The sequence below is a fragment of the Chiroxiphia lanceolata genome, chromosome 1 (genome assembly GCF_009829145.1).
Source record: "Chiroxiphia lanceolata isolate bChiLan1 chromosome 1, bChiLan1.pri, whole genome shotgun sequence".
Taxonomy (NCBI): Eukaryota; Metazoa; Chordata; class Aves; order Passeriformes; family Pipridae; genus Chiroxiphia; species Chiroxiphia lanceolata.
The window spans coordinates 35,530,835-35,548,816 of NC_045637.1; the positions used below are offsets into that span (position 1 = coordinate 35,530,835).

The 17,982-nt window shown below is 36.2% G+C and overlaps 1 protein-coding gene across 3 annotated transcripts in view; it reads left to right on the forward strand.

Annotated features, from left to right (window-relative positions):
* ARFGEF1 (ADP ribosylation factor guanine nucleotide exchange factor 1) overlaps positions 1-17,982 on the forward strand; it is a 90,353-nt gene that overhangs the window by 12,149 nt on the left and 60,222 nt on the right. For 2 of the 3 annotated variants that reach the window (XM_032683597.1, XM_032683588.1), the window contains exon 2: positions 14,760-14,790. The exons of the other annotated variant lie outside the window; for it this stretch is intronic. In XM_032683597.1, the coding sequence (XP_032539488.1) occupies positions 14,760-14,790 (31 nt within the window). The remainder of the gene's footprint in view (positions 1-14,759; positions 14,791-17,982) is intronic. 3 annotated transcript variants of the gene reach the window in all.

Genomic DNA, 17,982 nt, shown 5'->3' on the forward strand with positions numbered 1-17,982 from the left:
GTTCTGCAGCAGCAGCCTGTCCTTGCCAGAATAAATACAAAGCATTAGTAAAACATTTATTTCAGTCTTCAGTTGTCACCAACCAAGCAAATGGGCAAATAGAGCATAGTAGAAAATAACAGAGAAGAGTCAAGAAATAGTTTCATCAATAGGTAACTATGTCAAAAAGAAATGTATGCTTGCTAGTATATGAATGCCAGAAGTCTTTAAAAGTGGTCAGCTGAGAAAGTATCAGTAGTTTTAAGGTGTGGATGCTGTCTTAACAGGCCAGGAATGAGTAGGGATAATTTGTGGAAAAGTCTTAATTACAGAGCATTGATTATGTAGGTATGAATGTTTAATTTGCTCTACTTGATAGAAAGCTTAGTCATGGTAGGTAAATAAATTCGACTGCATTGACAGGTAACATTCAGTTAAGATGTATTGAACAGATCTTGAGTCCTTCTTGAGCAGTACTCAGGACTTGGTTTAAGATGCAGCAATTGAAGAACTGATAGCATTCTCTGTAATAGCATTCTCATCATTATGTGCTCAAATATAGTCTCAAATTCAGCTTCATAGCTGTCCTGAAAAAAACTCACTGAAGTCCATATTTTATCTCAAAAGGAGTGATACAAGATTGAGGACATTTTGAAAGGACCAAAATGCTTAGAGCTGATTTTCGTCATGTGTTTGTTAACAGTTAGTGTATATCAGCTATTGATAAAAACTTGTGAAAAGTTTGTGGTAAAGCAGGTATGAACAAATAGCAAAGAAAGCACACCCATATCTGCGCTTGTAAATTATAATAGTGTCTGAAAAGTATTTGGGGAATATAAAGATATTGAAGAAGGCCAAAATATATAATTCATTTTTCTGTTGTTTATGGAAGCTGAGGAAATTTCCCACAGAGGAATTAAAAGAAACAAATCAGAAAAAAAAAATCGCAATTTGAAGTTCAAACTAAAGTTCCTATTTAGTATTAAGAGTTTTTAAAGGGTCTAAAATCTTAAATTGCTGAACTGTTTAATGGAGCTTTAATTTAATAAGTTTTAAATTTCATGGCTTGCCAGTAAAGGAATGGGAGACTAGAGTCAGTGTTTTGGGGTTTTTTTTCTTTTGAAAAAAGTGCCAAGGGTATAAGGGATGAAGAAATCTTGAGAACTTCAGCCTTGCAAGTCTGGATTGTAGCAAAGAATAAAGCTGGTCGAGAACAGAATGGGTGCGTGTACTGTGGTGAGGCAGAATCGGTGCAAACTTTGCGGAGGGGAAACTTGCCATCCCAAGTCTGCAAGGCAGAGTTGGTATGTGTATAGGTAAGTGTAATGTAAGCCACTTTTACAGTAAACCTCAGCCAGGTTGCTTACCCAAAGGTTTCTGAAAGTACGTAGCTGTCAAGCTGTACTGCTTTTCCTGCAGAGAGGTATTTCAGTTCTCTAGAGGTTTGTGGTGTTTGGGGGTGAAGGGTGAGGTGACAAAAGAAAATACTTAACAGAGTACAAACAACCTGCTAAAGCCAGCAGCTGTGCAGTTCTGACCACATGAAATGGCTCTAGTGGAGTGTTGTTAAAGGCAAACTGACCCATATGAGTGGAGGAGGAAACTGGTCTAAATTGCACAAACATGGACTCTTACAGACTTTTATCTGTGGGGGGGGGGTGTGTGCGGCATTTGAGTTACTGTGAACGATTCAGTCAGAATATTGATTCCTTTGTCAAAAAGACAAATACGAAAACAATAGAGAAAAAAAATTGAACTGTTACACCACTTTATAAAGCTATCATGTGTTCCATGTGCAGTTCTGCTCTCTGCTGCTCATGAGAGACAGTAGTCTTAGAAATGATGCATTGGAAGTCAGCAAGGATGGAATGGTTTCCAGAAGTGACCAAACAGACTATGCTTCTTGCTCCCTGGAGGGGAAAAATGAGAAAGATGCATATTAAGGAAGTTTTTAAGATTACAAGTGGTATAGACATGAAAAGAGAATAATTGATTGTAATTTCTCATAATGTAGATCCAGAGATCCTGTAAAGAACCCAGCTTATTTAAGTGAAGCAAAAAAATGCTCTTTCCAGCAGCTTGTAATTACATTCATACCAAAAGTTAAAATTGTTTGAAAAGTGATTAAATGAAAATTTAACAAGGGTTGTCAAACCTGCAGGAACAGTCTCTGTGCAGGAAGAGTATAAGCCACAGATGGCTAAATGCTGGTAGGAGGGAACTATTGCAGCATTCTTGCCCTGCTTTTATAGTCTGCATTTACTTAAGCATATGCTGTTAGCCACTCATGAAAGCAAAATGCAGGCTAGATATCAAGGGTTTAAGAAAAATCTTCTGTTCTTGTACCTTTTTTCCAATACAGTCTGATGTTTTGAGATTTTATTTCTGTGTTTGTTCCCCAGTTTCTAAAGTTTCCACAAACTATATTTAAAAATCTGGGATAGGGATGCTCCATTTCTGTTAGCATCTTTGGACATGGATCTGCTTATGTATTTCATGAAACATTCATTGTCTGTCAAGCTTAATTAGTTACCTTCATTCCTCATTTGAAATTATTTTTCCAGTATGCCTGCTTTTGAGCTGGGTGTTCAAAACTATATATTTTTAAAGTTTATTTATGTATTAAAATGTATGTTCAGCTGAAAAGGAAAAAGACATTTTTGTTCTCAACTAAATGGACTAGAGCTAGTGCATACAAATCCCTGTCTTATGACATGAAATGGTGATTGAAAATACTGTTGTTCTGGGAATGGCATCATGAACTGAAGATACAGTAAATCTAGAATTAAACTTTGCATGTAGGTGTAAAAAGCTGTGTTGTATCTGAAGCAGGAAGAACAGAATGCTTGTATAACACAAGGAGAGCTCAACTGTTGCAAAATATAGGGTGGCTTGATTTTTCTAATTTATATTTGGTTAGGCCTTAAAATTTTGATTGATGAAGAGCCCAAGTATGTAAGTGAAAATAGTCTTTGTTTCTTTGAGTTTCTGTCATAATTTATGTAAATACAGTGCTTTATGTATACAACTGTAATACTGTTGTTAAAATATGTGAGTATTGGTGCTGAGGAAAAATTGAGAAACTGGCTGTGTGACTTAAATTCATGTTATCTGTCACTTCTGTTACTAGGTTGTTAATTCTCTTATTAGAGCATAAACTCTTGAAACAGGATTCACTCAGAGTAAGATGCCTAAGGTTAGGGGCCTTTGTATGTGTCTAATTTCTGGTATTCCATGAGTATTGATCAGCTCTGTGCTGGCTTTGGAGAATGCCTGGGCAAGTCCTGAAGCACACCTCCTGGTCCATCTGCTGCACAGCTTCCTCAGCTCCTAATTGCATTGACGACTCGCATTTGCAGGAGGTCGGGCAGATGGCATGCGTGAAACACACAGGGAGAAACATCATATATATCAAGCTGAATCCTGGCTTGAATGCGACATTTTGTGTTTCTAAATGTGGGTTCTGTTGAATGTTTAGATACTTTTTTAGCTGTAAATGCAAACAATTACAAATGGTAAATTAAATTTTAAGAGTTACTGAGATACTTAAGAGACTTGTTTTTGTTAAGCCTTCTATTCATCACGTTGTTTGACTGCGAGTGTGCAGAAATTTCTTGCTTATGGGGATGGATATGGTGGAAGAATCCAGCAACTATATTGAAGGGGGCTGAGATAATTTCTTTCTATCAGGTCTTTGATTTTTTTGTTGTTGTTGTTGTTGTTTTTTAGTTAGACTTTTCATGTTTGCCTGCTTTGAACTTAAAGGTCAAACTTAAAGATGATCTTCAGAAAGAAGCTCATTGTATCCCTTCAGATGACTTAGAAATCACAGGATTTTGTTCTGGATATGTTTCACTTCAGATAAGCTTTTTCAGGCAGATGGAAATGAATTGATTCAAAATGCTTTCCCTATTTCAAATATAATCTTATGTCTGCAAAATTTGTTTCTGTTTCTGACATATATATATTTTCTCCACCCCCCCACCAAAACTCATACATTTCCAAGCAGAGTATGAGGGATGTGCTTCAGCTTCTGATCTTAAAAATGAGGGAAACTAACCTATTCATTTGAGAGAGGGGAAGGACAGGAAGCCCAACTTGATATTAAAAGGCACAATGTGCATTACCACAAGCCTACTTTCTTTGTAAGACACAATATTACATTTCTTTCATATCTGATAGTTTTCACCAGAAATGTCATACATAATCAGTTATGTTGCTTAAAGTTTGCAGCAGAAGAACTCAGAGGGCAACATATCAAGCTGCTGTGGCAAATCAAGAGCTACTGGTGATTCACCTTCTCTAGAACTAGGCAAATATATTTCACAGTCTTAAACAACAGAGCTAATGGTTTCTGTGTGGCTTTGAGGAAGCGCAAACCCACCAGGATTAGAGAGTGTGTGCAGTCCTGCTCTTGCATGCAGTGCTGCAAGCCACAATTCTGCTGACTGGAGCAAATATTGAATCAAGTGAACTAATGAACATTTGAGAAAATTGATAGGAGGATTGAACGTATTGAGTCTCTCTGCAATACATGCTGTTGAGAATATCTGTCCTGGTTTTTCACTCTGTTTTCTCTTTGATGAATATGCTGAGAAACTAATGTACCCCATCAGTTGACTCAGGTAAACAAGAGTGGGGGTGAGTCTGTTGTCTTGCATGAACTATTCTAGAGAGGCTCCAGAAGTTGTGTATTATTTCAGACCATTAAATTGCATCATCCTTCAAGCTTAACCTTGCCCCCCTCCCTTAAATTTGAAACTTAATTCAATTACTAGATTCGCAACTCTTTTTAGGGGAGTTACAGGTATTTGCAGGAATTCACACATACAGAGTGCTTTGTATATAAATATAAGCTTGACTTTCTCAAGAATTATGCTGATTATGATCCCTCTGTTATGGAATTTATAATTGGTAGTTAATTTCTTTTACCTTGCTACGAGTTAGTTAGATGGCATGATTCTGTGCAAGAATATTTGAAAAATTGATTACTGAGGCAGAGAAGTTGGTTTTTCTGGTGTTTTTTTGTTTTGTCTCCAAAGACTTGCAGTGCTTTTCTTAGTCCAGCATGTTGGTATTTTCATGAGAGACATTGGTAAGAATCTTTTTTTATACTGATCTGTATACTGTTACACTGAGTTGGTGAAATGGCTTTTTCTGTAAAATATAGTTATCTGAACCTCAATAATTGTAGTATATCCTTTGATCAAACTCTTGTAGGCGATCTGTCTTATTTTGGTTGTTTCCCTGCAGTATTTTGTCCTCTTGTATTCTTTAGTAAAGAAATAAATTATCTCCCTCAACACAGGTTCTCATGTTTCCGTCAAATTTCATTTTCTGTTCTTTCTGTGATTCCAGTCCGTTATAAATTAACAAACCATATTTCCCTAGCAGCAGTAGTAATACTGGCTAAAGCATTTGTTTTCTTATTGGTTTTCTTCTCCATCCTGCCCTTAGCCACATGGCAAAACCAGCTGAAGGAACTGATACATGCTTGTTTCACTTTGATTTGTTTTTGAAGTCCTTTAAAATTTAAGGTAAAAACTTTAACATTTACTTTCTTAATCCAGTGTTACTTTGTTACTTTTGAACTGGTAAAGTCCCCCTGCAATTTTATAGCAGGCATGCACGGACAGTTGTGCTGGCTTAATTCAGGTTGATAATGCAGTCAGGAGGAAAGAGATGTTAAGTAGCAAAAAAGTTTTTGCTGTTTAGCACGTTACATTGTAAGTTTTTCTTGCTGAATAGTCATCCTTTGTTCTGAGTAGTAGTTGCCTCATCTGTCTGCACAGCTTATGTATGCTACCTACTTTCTTTAAGCAGCAAAAATTACAAAAAAGGAATAAAAATAACTGAGTGGAGTTAAATTTATGCTATTTTCACAATGTGCTACCTGCCTCCATGTGGATAGCTGTTGCTGTGTTGCTGAGGTTGTAGCCTCTAGAATCAGAATTTATGCAACTCACAAGTATTTTAATGTGTGACATTGAAAAGAAGGGTCAGAAAAACTATAGACATTGTGAAAATGAAGAGGAATATACAGCTGCAGACTTCCCCACCCTTTCACTATAAAGAAACATTATTGTCCTTGCAAAACTTACTTCACTTAAAAAAAAAAAAGGTAATGCTGATGAAACATAGTGGGTAAACTTCATAGGGTTTTGCAGTATATTTATTCCAGCATACTTTTAGGCATCCAGTGCAATGAGCAATTCTGTTCCAGCTCTTCTTTCCCGAAACATGATGCACATGTGACAACTCAGGGTCATGTAAGTCTACAGGGAGTTGAAAGAGCTCACTGACCCAATGAAAACTGAATTTGTCAAGCTATTAAAGCTTGGTGCTTTGGTAGTGATTGTATAAGGAGTGTGCAAATAAGCACAGACAGATGTGGTGTAGGAAGCAACAACTTTTTTTTGGAGGTCATCCTCAGACTGGATTAAAGCACATTGAAAAACTATATCTCTAAGCAAGATCCTGTCTATAATCTGGTTATGTCAGTGTGTATTTGGTGTATATTAATGCACCTTTTTAGCAACTTGTGCCATGAGTTCTGGGCTTGAAACTGATATACAAAGGCAGGAGGATGAGGCTGGAGCAAGGTATTTGAAAGGTGTGCTCTGCTTGATTAAAATAAATGTACATGGCTGTCCTCTTCTCATAACTGTGTTTAAAGATGTAAATAAAGGGTCTTTTTCCATTCTTTGATTTTGATCTAAGAAAAGACAAAAGTTTGGGTACTGCTGAGAGTTTGCTGTAGATTTAATAAGGGATAGGGACCCATATAATATTGAGGGGAAGCAGAGGAATTTACTGCTGCAGAAAATGAGCTTTTCAACCATGTGTTAGAATATAAGTGCTACTAATAATGACTACAATTCAGTTATCCTTGGTAATGTGTGACCTCCTCCTCTTCTCAAGTAATCAGTGAAGCAACTGACGGTAGTCTCAACTTGGTTTAGCAAATAGAAAGATTATTACAGAAAATCCAGTTATAAAGACCCACTGGATTGAATTATTCTGAATTAATTTTAAATAGAATGGAACCACTAGGGTAGTTTCCGCTTTTCTGTAGATTTGCCAGTGATTCGTTATTTGAAAGGGTCACATTTAATAAGCTGAAGGAGCAGGTACTAAGGCTGACTGAATCAAGACAGTTTGTGCATTCAGGTTGCTGAAATTATACCAGAATTGTATATTCCTGAATGGTGTATTGTGAGCAGGGCTGGGGACAAGCTGTAGTTCTGTATGAATGTCTAGAAACGGCTGAGGAGAAAGTGGAGAAGAGGTGAGAAGATTGCTTCACAGATAAAAAACCCATCAGACATATTACCTGTTGAATTGCAGATATAAAATTAGAGAAAGACTTCCAACAGGATTTGCTGCAAACCTTTAACATAGCAGAAAATATGGCATGGGAAGTAATAACATAAAATGTTCCTTTATTGTATTAGCACTTTCTTTAGAGGACTAGTGTCATCTAAGGTTTAAGCGTTTCGCTTGTACAGAGTTTGTTTTTGTGACTTTTGAGTTTTTACCTTGCGTGTATGTACACATAAATATTTTTTCTATGTGCTTCAAAGGTTGCTACTCCATGTTTTTCAAAGACAATGAGGTATGACTTTGCATTTCAGTTGAGTAGAGGGTTCTGTAGAGCACAACTAAGAGAGTTTACACAGATTTTCATCAAAAGTTATCAGACTAAAAATGTAATTGCTGTTTGTTTGGAATGCTGCTGCTCAAATAGCGTGTTTAATCTGCTTCCTTAGTTCAATACCTATAAACATGAAGAAGATATAGTATAATATGTTGGAATTGAAAGCAAGTTGAAGTGTTCAGATATACTCTTAAGATTCTTTTGTTTGTCTGTACAAAAATTATTTCCTACTATATAAATGTTAAGTGAAGACCACAGCAGCAATTCTCTTAAATCTGCACAGATTTAAGATTTTGCTCTTTTCTATCCATATACCATAGCTATGTGAACTGTAATTTTGCAGACAGAGTAAATAAGGTATAATGAAAGGTTAATTGAACCCAGCAAATACCAGCAGTCATACAAATGTGTAAATAAACTGTAGATGAAGGCTGTGCTAAAGCCTGGGCTCAGGAATTTTGTGGGAGAAGAAACACTCATGGTATTCTACAATGGGAAGAATGTACACAGGTAAAATTCACACTTTGATGCTGTATGTGCTTGCACTTGCATCTGTATTTCTAGTCCCTACATTCAAGAGGATTTGAGGGAAGGGAGGAGAGATCTCTCTGCATCCTGGAAGGCATGATGGAGAAAGCTCTTTACAGGATTTACAGGGAGACGTAGTGCTATCATATGTATCTTGGGAATTCCATTTAAGGAGCAATTTCATCTTTCATAAGGAGTGGTTTCTTCTGCAGGCTACCCAAAATACTGTTTGTTTCAGTACTGTCTTCCTGTAATGAACTTGCATGCACTACTAGCAGTTTGAGGCAGGTAAACCTGATTTCATAATCTAGGGGAATTACAGTATTGTACTAAACTGTTTAATTATTCTGTGGTGATCTGGGATCCCAGCAAGGCTTATTAGAAACCTTTCATTTTTTTTGTCTGCTTGCTATTTGCATACACTGATATGGTTTACTGTTGAAAATGGATGTGTTAAAATTATTGAAAGTTAATTATATTGCTACAGGTAAAAAAAAAAAAAGAGAGAGGAAAGTACCATAATCTGAGTTTGCTAGTTACTCTTCTCTATACATCTTCAGCACGAGAAAACTTATGGAAGCTGGAGTAGTTCAGAAGCAGTGAGGTGAAGGCTCTGTGGGACCAAGAAGAGTCGTCAGCTGGAAGCACAAAGAAAATCTCTGTGTGTGTTCTGGATACTGTGTGTCTCTTGGCAAATCTTCAGCTGTGTGGAAGAACTGTAAGCAGTTTAGTTGTTAGGAACAATGTTTGGGGAAAAGCAAGTGCTAAATTTGCAGCATGTGTTTTTACATAAACCTGCTGGTTTTTCTTAGATATACTGACTTGGCAGAAGCTGCCCACAGAGATCATCTCTGGATTGTTATTGTCTGAATGCAATGGACTTTGAGTTAAAAATGACTGGATGCTTCTCCAGTTCTGTTGTTGAGTCTCCTTAGACATGATTATTTTAGTTTTTTTCTGAAGTCTGCTAGTGGCTTTTGGGTGTTAATGCTTCCTTACTTTAGCTGAATAGACAAGAGACTTTTTGACACTGCTTGAAGTTAACAGATATCTAGAAAAAACCAAGTGTCAGGTATTTATTTAGAAATATATTCTAATAACCTGTTTGGGGGAGAACTTAGCATGATATGCTTAGAATTTTATCTCACTGAGGGAGAAATTGTTTTGTGGACTTCTTTTATTCCTATGAAGTTTACATGGCTTTACTAGTGTGAGTTCCAGTTTGGTAAATTTTTGTAATTAAACTGTTACCATATGTGTAATAACCTCATTACATAGTTGAGAATGTAGTTAATTAAAGTTCTCTTCAAATAAAGGATGAATTTCTAGTTTTATGTAACTTAGAGTACAGTGAGCACAAGTACCTTTAGACTACTATGTCTTTGAGGATTTCCAGATGCCTTGACACGGAGAAGGACAGTGTCAGTATTGTTAATGATGAAAACTTGGGGGTTTTTTAATGTCTTGGTTGCCAAATATTTTGTGTGATGTTGGAGTGGTTGCCAAATATTTTGTGTGATGTTGGAGTGGTTGCCAAATATTTTGTGTGATGTTGGAGACAGTCACTAGAATACTTGGGTGAAAGAATGCAAAGTCAATTTCAAGCAAAGCTTTTGATGTTATAATATAATTCCACTCTTTTTTTAAAGTATAGATAACAATATAATTTTAATTATTATTATCTTTACATGTTCCTTGGATCTCATCCACTGGCTTTGGCTTGAAAGAATTTAATTCGGATTGGTTCCTTCTCACAGTAGTCTTTTATGGTATAAGTTGTGTGAACTCCAAACATTGATTGGTTTCCTTGAAGTATTGCAACCTGTGCTGCTTGGGCTGGTGCTACCTTCTGATTACCAGGATGGTTACAGTTCTTTAAAATGCCAGTGCTTACTGGTTTGAATTCATTATATATTTAATACTTTTTTGTTTGTTTGTTTTTAGTTGTAATATTGTGATTTTTTTAGTCATCTGCGTACATTTTTTACCCCTTTTTTTTTTAATACCAAGTGGAAGAGTATCTTCTTCTACCTCTCCTCCAGTGAGCAGAGGAGCACATGTATTCATTTTGGATGTTATTTTTATGAGGTAGTTCTTTTTTCCAGTGAGAATGTAGGATGTTTTCTATTCCAAAATATTTACTTTCAGTTAAGTAAATAAACTTTTATTCTCATGTTTATGGTGAATATTAGGCTTCAGATATGCAGATCCTTGTAGAATTGAGACTTATGTATGTGCTCCTCTGGCAGGGAATGCCAGTTGTTTAGAGTACAGTATTGAGGGAACACAACATGTTCTTCATTTTTGAATACAATTCTGATGCAAGAATGGAAAAAATTAATGAAAGATATGTAATAAATGCTTGTAAGTGTGGGGGTTTTCCTAGCATCATATTTTGTAATGAATTTGTATTTTTCCATTTTATGGTAAATGGTTTACATTTTTCCCAATAGCAAGTTCCATAAGAATTCTTTTTCCTGTAATCTAATGTACAATTTGATGTTGATATTGTAGAATCTGTGTAGCTTTCCTAAAGGTAACAATTCAGTTATCCCTTACTTGATGAGAGTGTTATCCTTGACTTCTGCCAAAGTATAACTGTGAGATATTTATACTTTACATGGTATGACAGAATATTTAGGTAATCAGAAGAAATATTTCCTAAAGACAGCACAGAAGAGAGGGTTCCCTTCAGATACAGAGGGATGTTGGCATAGGAACCAATGGAATAATCCAGTCATAAGCAAATTTCAAATGGGAATTAGAGATATCCTTCAGTGTAGTTAAGTTTTAAATGATGCTTTGAATTGAATTGGGGAGGGGGGTAAACGGTGAATTAGATCTAAGTTGGAGTTTGTTTCATGTTATAGACTGGTATTGCCCACAGCAGCGGCTTGACCTCCTTGACCCTTGCAGATGAAGTCTTACCACTATCTTTACAGAGAGATTTGTTAATTTTATAGTTGCAAATGAGACTAGCTGGTTATAAGGTGTTAAAGGAAAAAGGAGAAAACTGGAAACTAGTTGGGGGTTTTTTTTATACAAAAATGATGAGCAGTCTGAAGAGGGTAAGGAAAAACTTTCAAATTATGTGCTGAAAAAGTGAATTAAAGCTGGAGAGGTGAGAAAAGTATTATGGATACCTGTTATAGTGGTTTACCTCTGGCCAGCAGCTAAGCCCCATGAAACCTCTTACAAAAAACTGTGGGTTGAGATAAAGACAGGTCAATAAGCAAAAAAAAAAAAAAAAAAAAAAAAAAAAGACAGGGGAGGAGTAAAAGAAAAAAGGCAATAGCTCACCACCAGGTGACCAATGCCCAACCAGTCTCCAAGCAGTGACAGGCAAACTGTACATGCACACACACACAAAATTTGCTGAGCATGACACCATATGGCATGAAATATTCCTGTGGTCAGTTGGGATCAGCTGTCCCGTCTGTGTCCCTTCCGAACAACTTGTGCACCCTCAGCCTGCTCACTGGTGGGGTGGGGTGAGAAGCTAAAAAAGGCCTTGACTCTTCTTAAGGCACTGCTCAGCAGTAACTAAAACATCCCTGAGTTGTCAAGTGTTTCCAGCACAAATCCAAAACACAGCACCATATAATCTACTGTGAAGAAGATGAGCTCTGACCAAGCCAAAACCAACAACAAAGGTCTTCCACGTTTTCAGAGATTTCTTTGAAATTATGATGGTCTGTAGAAGTGTAGATGAAATGGAAAATTATGTTGAAACTGTTGTACATGACTCATTTCACCTACGTGGTGAAACGGTTGCTGCATACCATTGTAAAACTGCAAAATAATGCATCTCTTTGATCAGCTCTAGCTTCTCTGTGCAAAAGGCACATAGATTTCCATTAATTCTGTGATAGAGATCTATAAAGACATGGTCTTCTGCAGCTGTGTGTGGATGTCAGCGTTCAGGAGGGATTTATTGTGTCATTTCTGGTGCACTTTATTTGAAAGTACTAAATACTAGTACAATTAGTTCCATTTTAGGATACGTAATCCTTTTAATTCCCTATAATAATCTGAGCTGTTTTCCATAGTAATTCTGTGTTTATGTCACAGATAATACAGAGGAAGACTCTGAAAGCTGTAGTCCTTTTCTACAGTCTTATTCCCCTGTTTCAGCATTTTACATCCTCTTTTCCTTTTCCTTCCCAAAATCAATGGTGATGTTGAGATAAGCATTTCCAGCTCTTGGATCCTCTCTGTTGTGGTTTTGATTGTGTGTTTGGGGAGAGGGAGAGCAAAACAAGGAAGTAGCCTATGTTTTGAAGTCTGACATCTTTCTCTAGCTAATTTTTAGTTTTGCAGGGATTACTTTATCCCATTTAAAAGATTGTATTAGTTCCATTTTATTTGTCTTTAACAGATTATTTGTCTAGTGTGAAAATTGTTAGTTACCTTTGCTATAATCTGTTTTTCTGCTGATAATGCTTCTTGAATTTTTGTATGCTTACTACTAGATGTGGTTGTTACATGACCATGAAATTGTACTGTGATTAACTTGTGTTTTGGTGTGGAGGGCAGAGGGAGCAGTCACACAGTGAAGGATATTAGGTTTTCTCTATTCTCAAGAGTAAAAGTAAAGTTCAAGTCTGATCTCTACCTCATTCATAGTAATAGTATCATATCATGTGCTTATCTACCATTAAAAATATTTTGGCCTTCTAAAAATAATTGATGTCAACTACCATAAGAACCTTTCTTTCTATTTAACAAAAGTGAAAGTGTTCTGTACTTTCACATTAATAGGTTTAGGCGATGCTGCTTGAAAGAGTAGTAACATTTAATTAGATGGACAGTTACATGAGCTTTTTACTTCTGCTCAGTTTTGTGGGTTTAGTTGGAAACTTTAAACTTGGAAGCCATTCCATTGTCTCTGTTGCTTGGTAATGTTTGTTGGACAGATTTCAGAGCATCTCAGGGAGCAGAGTTCCTGGGTGTGAATGCTAAGGTGGGAGGTAAAATTATGGAAGGTATGGAAAGATGCTGGAGGGAGGAAAAGAGTTTCTTCTCCTTCCTGTTGGTCAAGAATTTTTCTTCAAGCAAGTAAGTGGATTGAATGTCATAACCTGGGAGGAAGGCATACTTTCCTAAAGCATTGCTGACTATTAGGTTATTGTTGTTATTATTGTTACTTATTGAGGAATACTGAATGTCTGGAATATGGAATTATTTTCATGTTTTGAACAATCCCGGGTAACGCGCATTTGAACAACCTCTGGACTAGTTGTTTCTGGGATGAACCACTGACCTGCTAACCTGGGGCTTACTGGGGGTAAACCTGAACATCAGTCATATCAGAAGTAAGATGTAGATTTTAGGTTGGTGTGTATTCATTTTGCTCACATTTCTTGATGTTGGGCAAGTCTATGAGTAAACATATTTGTTGCTCGTGATTTGTGATAAAATGCCAAACTTGAGAACCCATGTTAGGTAAGTGAATTAGTGTGACTGTGTGAAATGGTAAATGAGGGACAGGACACAGGCGAAGTGTGCTTTTGCTGCGTGGGAACTTAGAAATATGAAATTGGTGTGTGTTTTGTCAGAATCAGTCCATGCCATTAGTTTAAAGCTTATACACAAAAATCAAAGCAAGGTGTTGTGTTTAGTTGATTATGATTTTGCATGTTTAAGCAGGCTTTGATGTTAGAACAGACTTCCTGAGATGATTTCTTATAACACACATACATACATATATATCTATATATATATCTATATATATATCTCCATCCATTCTTGATCCTGTATATTTCAAGAATGTATTCCTACAACATTGGAAAACTAGGCTTTATGAAATTCCCTGTGATTTAACCATGCAAAATGACTAGAGCATACAGACAAGACTACTTTTGAAATCGAAGATATTTCCTAAAATTAGTTTCAGTAACTTAAGATTATGTTGAAAATATACTGTAAAACAATTACTTGAAGTGTTTGTCAAAAGCATTAAAGTCTTAGTCCTTCTGTTTTAATGTATTTTAAAATAGTATGAAATAGAAGCACTACAAACTTTTCCTCCCCCTTAGTCATTACTGTGGTATCTAAAACTGTTTAAAACCAAATATGATAACTGGTCATTAAGGTTTCATAGCAGAACCAGCAGTGGTGGGTTGTTTGTTTTGGGGAGGTTTTTTCTGTATAATCTGTGCCCTTTTTTTTCTGTATATGCCTCATTTAACAAGCAGTGTGTACTTCATATCTTTTATAGATAAATTAGTAGTTCTAGTAATGTTTTAGTTTGCCTTGTTATTTCTATGTATGTGAGCTGTGAAAAGAGTTTTCCATGTCTTGGCAGAAACATTCCAGGGATGTGGTGTTTAGCTGTCATGAACTGATGCAAATTTAAGCATTCAGTTTTGAATATAGATTTGTAAAGTAATTTTGATACGGTTTGCAATCAATGCAGGCAAAGAGTAGAAGTACTTAAGAAACTGCTTGTGAACATGTGTTTTCTGTTGTATACTAATCCTGGTTTCAAATGTTTGCCTAAATAGTTTTGCTTTCCAGACATTTTCAGTTATTTAATTTTATATTTGTTGTTATGACACCGTTTCTATAACTATGCCTTTGTTTCATTTTACAGAGGAAATAAAGGCTGAAACTGAAAAGCAAAGGTATGTGATAGTTCATTGTATTAAGTGATAGTGCTTTTAGCATGTTAAAATGTGTACCATACTTATTCTGCAGTGGGAATACAGGCTCTCTCTGAAAAGTATTTTTAACATATTTTGGATGGCTGGTAGTATCTGGAAATGTACAAATAGTGCTGTTTATGTGACTGGCTGTTCTGGTGCAAGGCAGAGGGCTTGGGACTAGCTTCAGAAAATAGCTTAGAGCAGGCTGATACTGTCTGGCCAGGAAATGTAGGAAATAAGAATCAAGACTGGAAAAGGTCTTCGTGAGTGACATAGAAATTTCTTTCTTTATATTGGTGGAGGAGCCTTGAAGTGGGTTTGGAGAAGGGGGAAAGAGCCTGGAATGCAGATAAAAGACTTGAACTGTGAGTGAGCAAGGGGAGGAGATAGGGATGAGGAAGTTGGAGTGAGCAGAGAAAACCAATGTAGTTTGAAAAGACTATGTGTGGAAAGGACCTTGTTAGGGAATAAGTGTAGATTTGTGAAGGCAGTTCGTCTGTGTGTGAAGGTAGAACCAACATTTGACATTTAGCACTGTTCTGCTATCAGTAAGTAAATTTTTAAGTATTGGTAAACTGTGGAGTGCATTAGTAGTATTTACGTGTTCCACGGGATCTTCTTCCTCATCCAGTGTACGTTACTAACTGTGAGTCAGGGCTGTGTGGTGAGGACTTTTTATACCACTTGTTAAAAGAATCAGATCAGAGTGTGAAACTGATGATGAAAGTGTTCTTACAGCTTAAGCAGATGAGAGCTGCTTGGGAATCTGTGTTCTGCCCTAGTTTGGGCAAATCATTTAAACCACAGCTGTCAGAATTGGCTTCTAATGATTTCTGCTTCATCCCCTAGGTGTTTGGGCTGAAATCTGCAGGTTTTTACTTGGACAGTGTAAGCACGTCTAGCTGGAAGGAAAGCCAGTGGGAACTTCATTTCAGAATATGTAAAGGAAAACTTAATAATGAATATGCTGAAAGATTTAGTCTTGCAACTTATCGGATTGAACATGTTAAACCTTAGTGGGTGCATCTGACTGAGACTGTGCTTCACTTTCCACCAGCAAAATAAAGTCAATACCATTAGCTCATAGTAGGATTGTAAAAATAAATTTAATATTTCTGTAGTGTTCAGAAAGTGTTGTATCTAGCACCACAAGACTGTCTCAGACAGAAGGTAATAATGTGGATTTATAATAAGGTTTTCCTAGAGAAGTATAAGTAAAGCAGAAGTCCACATTGTGAAAAGCATGATAAGAAAAAAAACCACCTTAATGTTAAATATTCAGTGAGAGATGTTTGTTCTGGCACTGAATAAGGAAAGGTAATATCTGATCCTGTAGTTAAATACCATGCTAAGACTAATGAGAGCACTGAATTATAATTATTTATGCAAGTATGATTCAGCCATTTCTGAACTTTGGGTGCTTCGTTTCTGTCCTAATAATGTCTGAAGCTGTGTTTATTTTGGGGGTAGAATGTGTCTGCCTGTGTACATTTTCTAAATAAATTTTGATTTCTTCAGTGCTGTCTTTATTTTGAGAGTAGATTTGCTGCTATGAAGGCATTGCTGGACTTGGAAATTGTCAATAATTATCAAATTATTTTCAGCTTCTTATTTCTGTAATTGAGATTTGAATACCCTATCAAGGGACTTCTAATGATGATTCTTTAAAATTTTCCAATCTCTGTTCAAGGTAACTAATCTCAAAGTTAACCTGGAATGCATTGAAAAATAGATAATTTTCACCTTTCAGAAGTTTTGTATGGAAAACTGCTTCTTTTGTTGTTTGTTTTTTTTAAACAGAGCTGGCATTTGGTAGTGGAGTGGAGGGGAATGGAATAGAAAAGTACAGGCTGATTTATATAACTGGTACGCAGCAAATGCTTCCAAAACGGTTTTCGAAATCCACTGTTTGATCCCTTAGCCTTTTTCTATCGCTAATACATAAGATCAGCATATTTCATAATTCTCATGCTTGGTAGATGCCTTGGTGGAAGAAAGTTTTGAGTGTAGTTTCTGGTTTTAGAGTCTGCTGGGAAAAAAACAAACAACAAAAAACCAACAAACCAACAGAAGCAATTCACTGACATTAAGAAGAAAAATCCTTTTGAGTTTTTATTTTCCCCTCTCTGCTGTCTCCTTCCCTTACATCATCAGTAATGTGATGAGGTTATTGAGTTGCTTTTCCAGAGACAAAGGTGTATCATCTTCCATACTTAATATTTTACCCATTTTAAAATAGCTTTCAATTAAGAGAAGCTTCAGGCTTATTCAGTAGCTTGCTCTGGCCTGGGTTCATCATTTCCAGAATCTCACCATGGCCTGGTCCTTGTTTTGAACAATTCTGGGTTTATTTCTGGGGTGCTCTTTTCAACTTTATTTTAATGGTTTCAATAGACGTAATCACTAGATGAGGAACAGTCTTGTCATGACATAAGCAAGAGATAACCACCCTTCCATTCCTCAGAAAAAAGCTTTTATAAGAATTTCAGAGAGGTTTAAGAACATAGAATTGTGTACTTCCTTTGCAACTTATCTGATTGGGGTTTTGTTCAAAAGAGCTCTGCTTCCAGCAAAACAATACAAGGCAATAAATAAAGTTGCACATCCAACATAAAAACAAACCTCTGATTTTCTTCAGGAAAAAAATATGTAGGGATAAATTAAACCTTCAAAAGAAATGTTATTTTGTAGAAAGTAGCATCTTAACGCTAATTGTTCACTGTTAAGACTTAGAATTTAGCTGCCCTTTTTAAACAACCTAAACAAGGAAGTCTGTTGGAATGTGGTACCAAACATCATCTCAAGGACAATGCAGCTTGCTCCATGAAAAGCTGAAACTAATGTATATTGATTAGTTTAAGGCTCACTTCATGATGCATGGGACTGCAATCATTCCTTAGATTTATAATAAACTCTTGGCAGTTCATTCTTTCACTTCAGGAACGTGAAATTGAATGCATTCCTTGAAGCATCTGATTTTATTTGCAACATGCATAAGACCTGTGTTTGAATATAGTTATTCTATAAAGATCTGTTTGAATTTCTGTAAGTATTTTACAGTCCTTCACTACAGAATATGCTGTTATGCACCTTTTTTTTTTTTTTAATACTGCTTGTGAAGTCAGTGTAAGACAGCGTAGTTTACCTTTAATGTAAAGATACCTGTGCGTG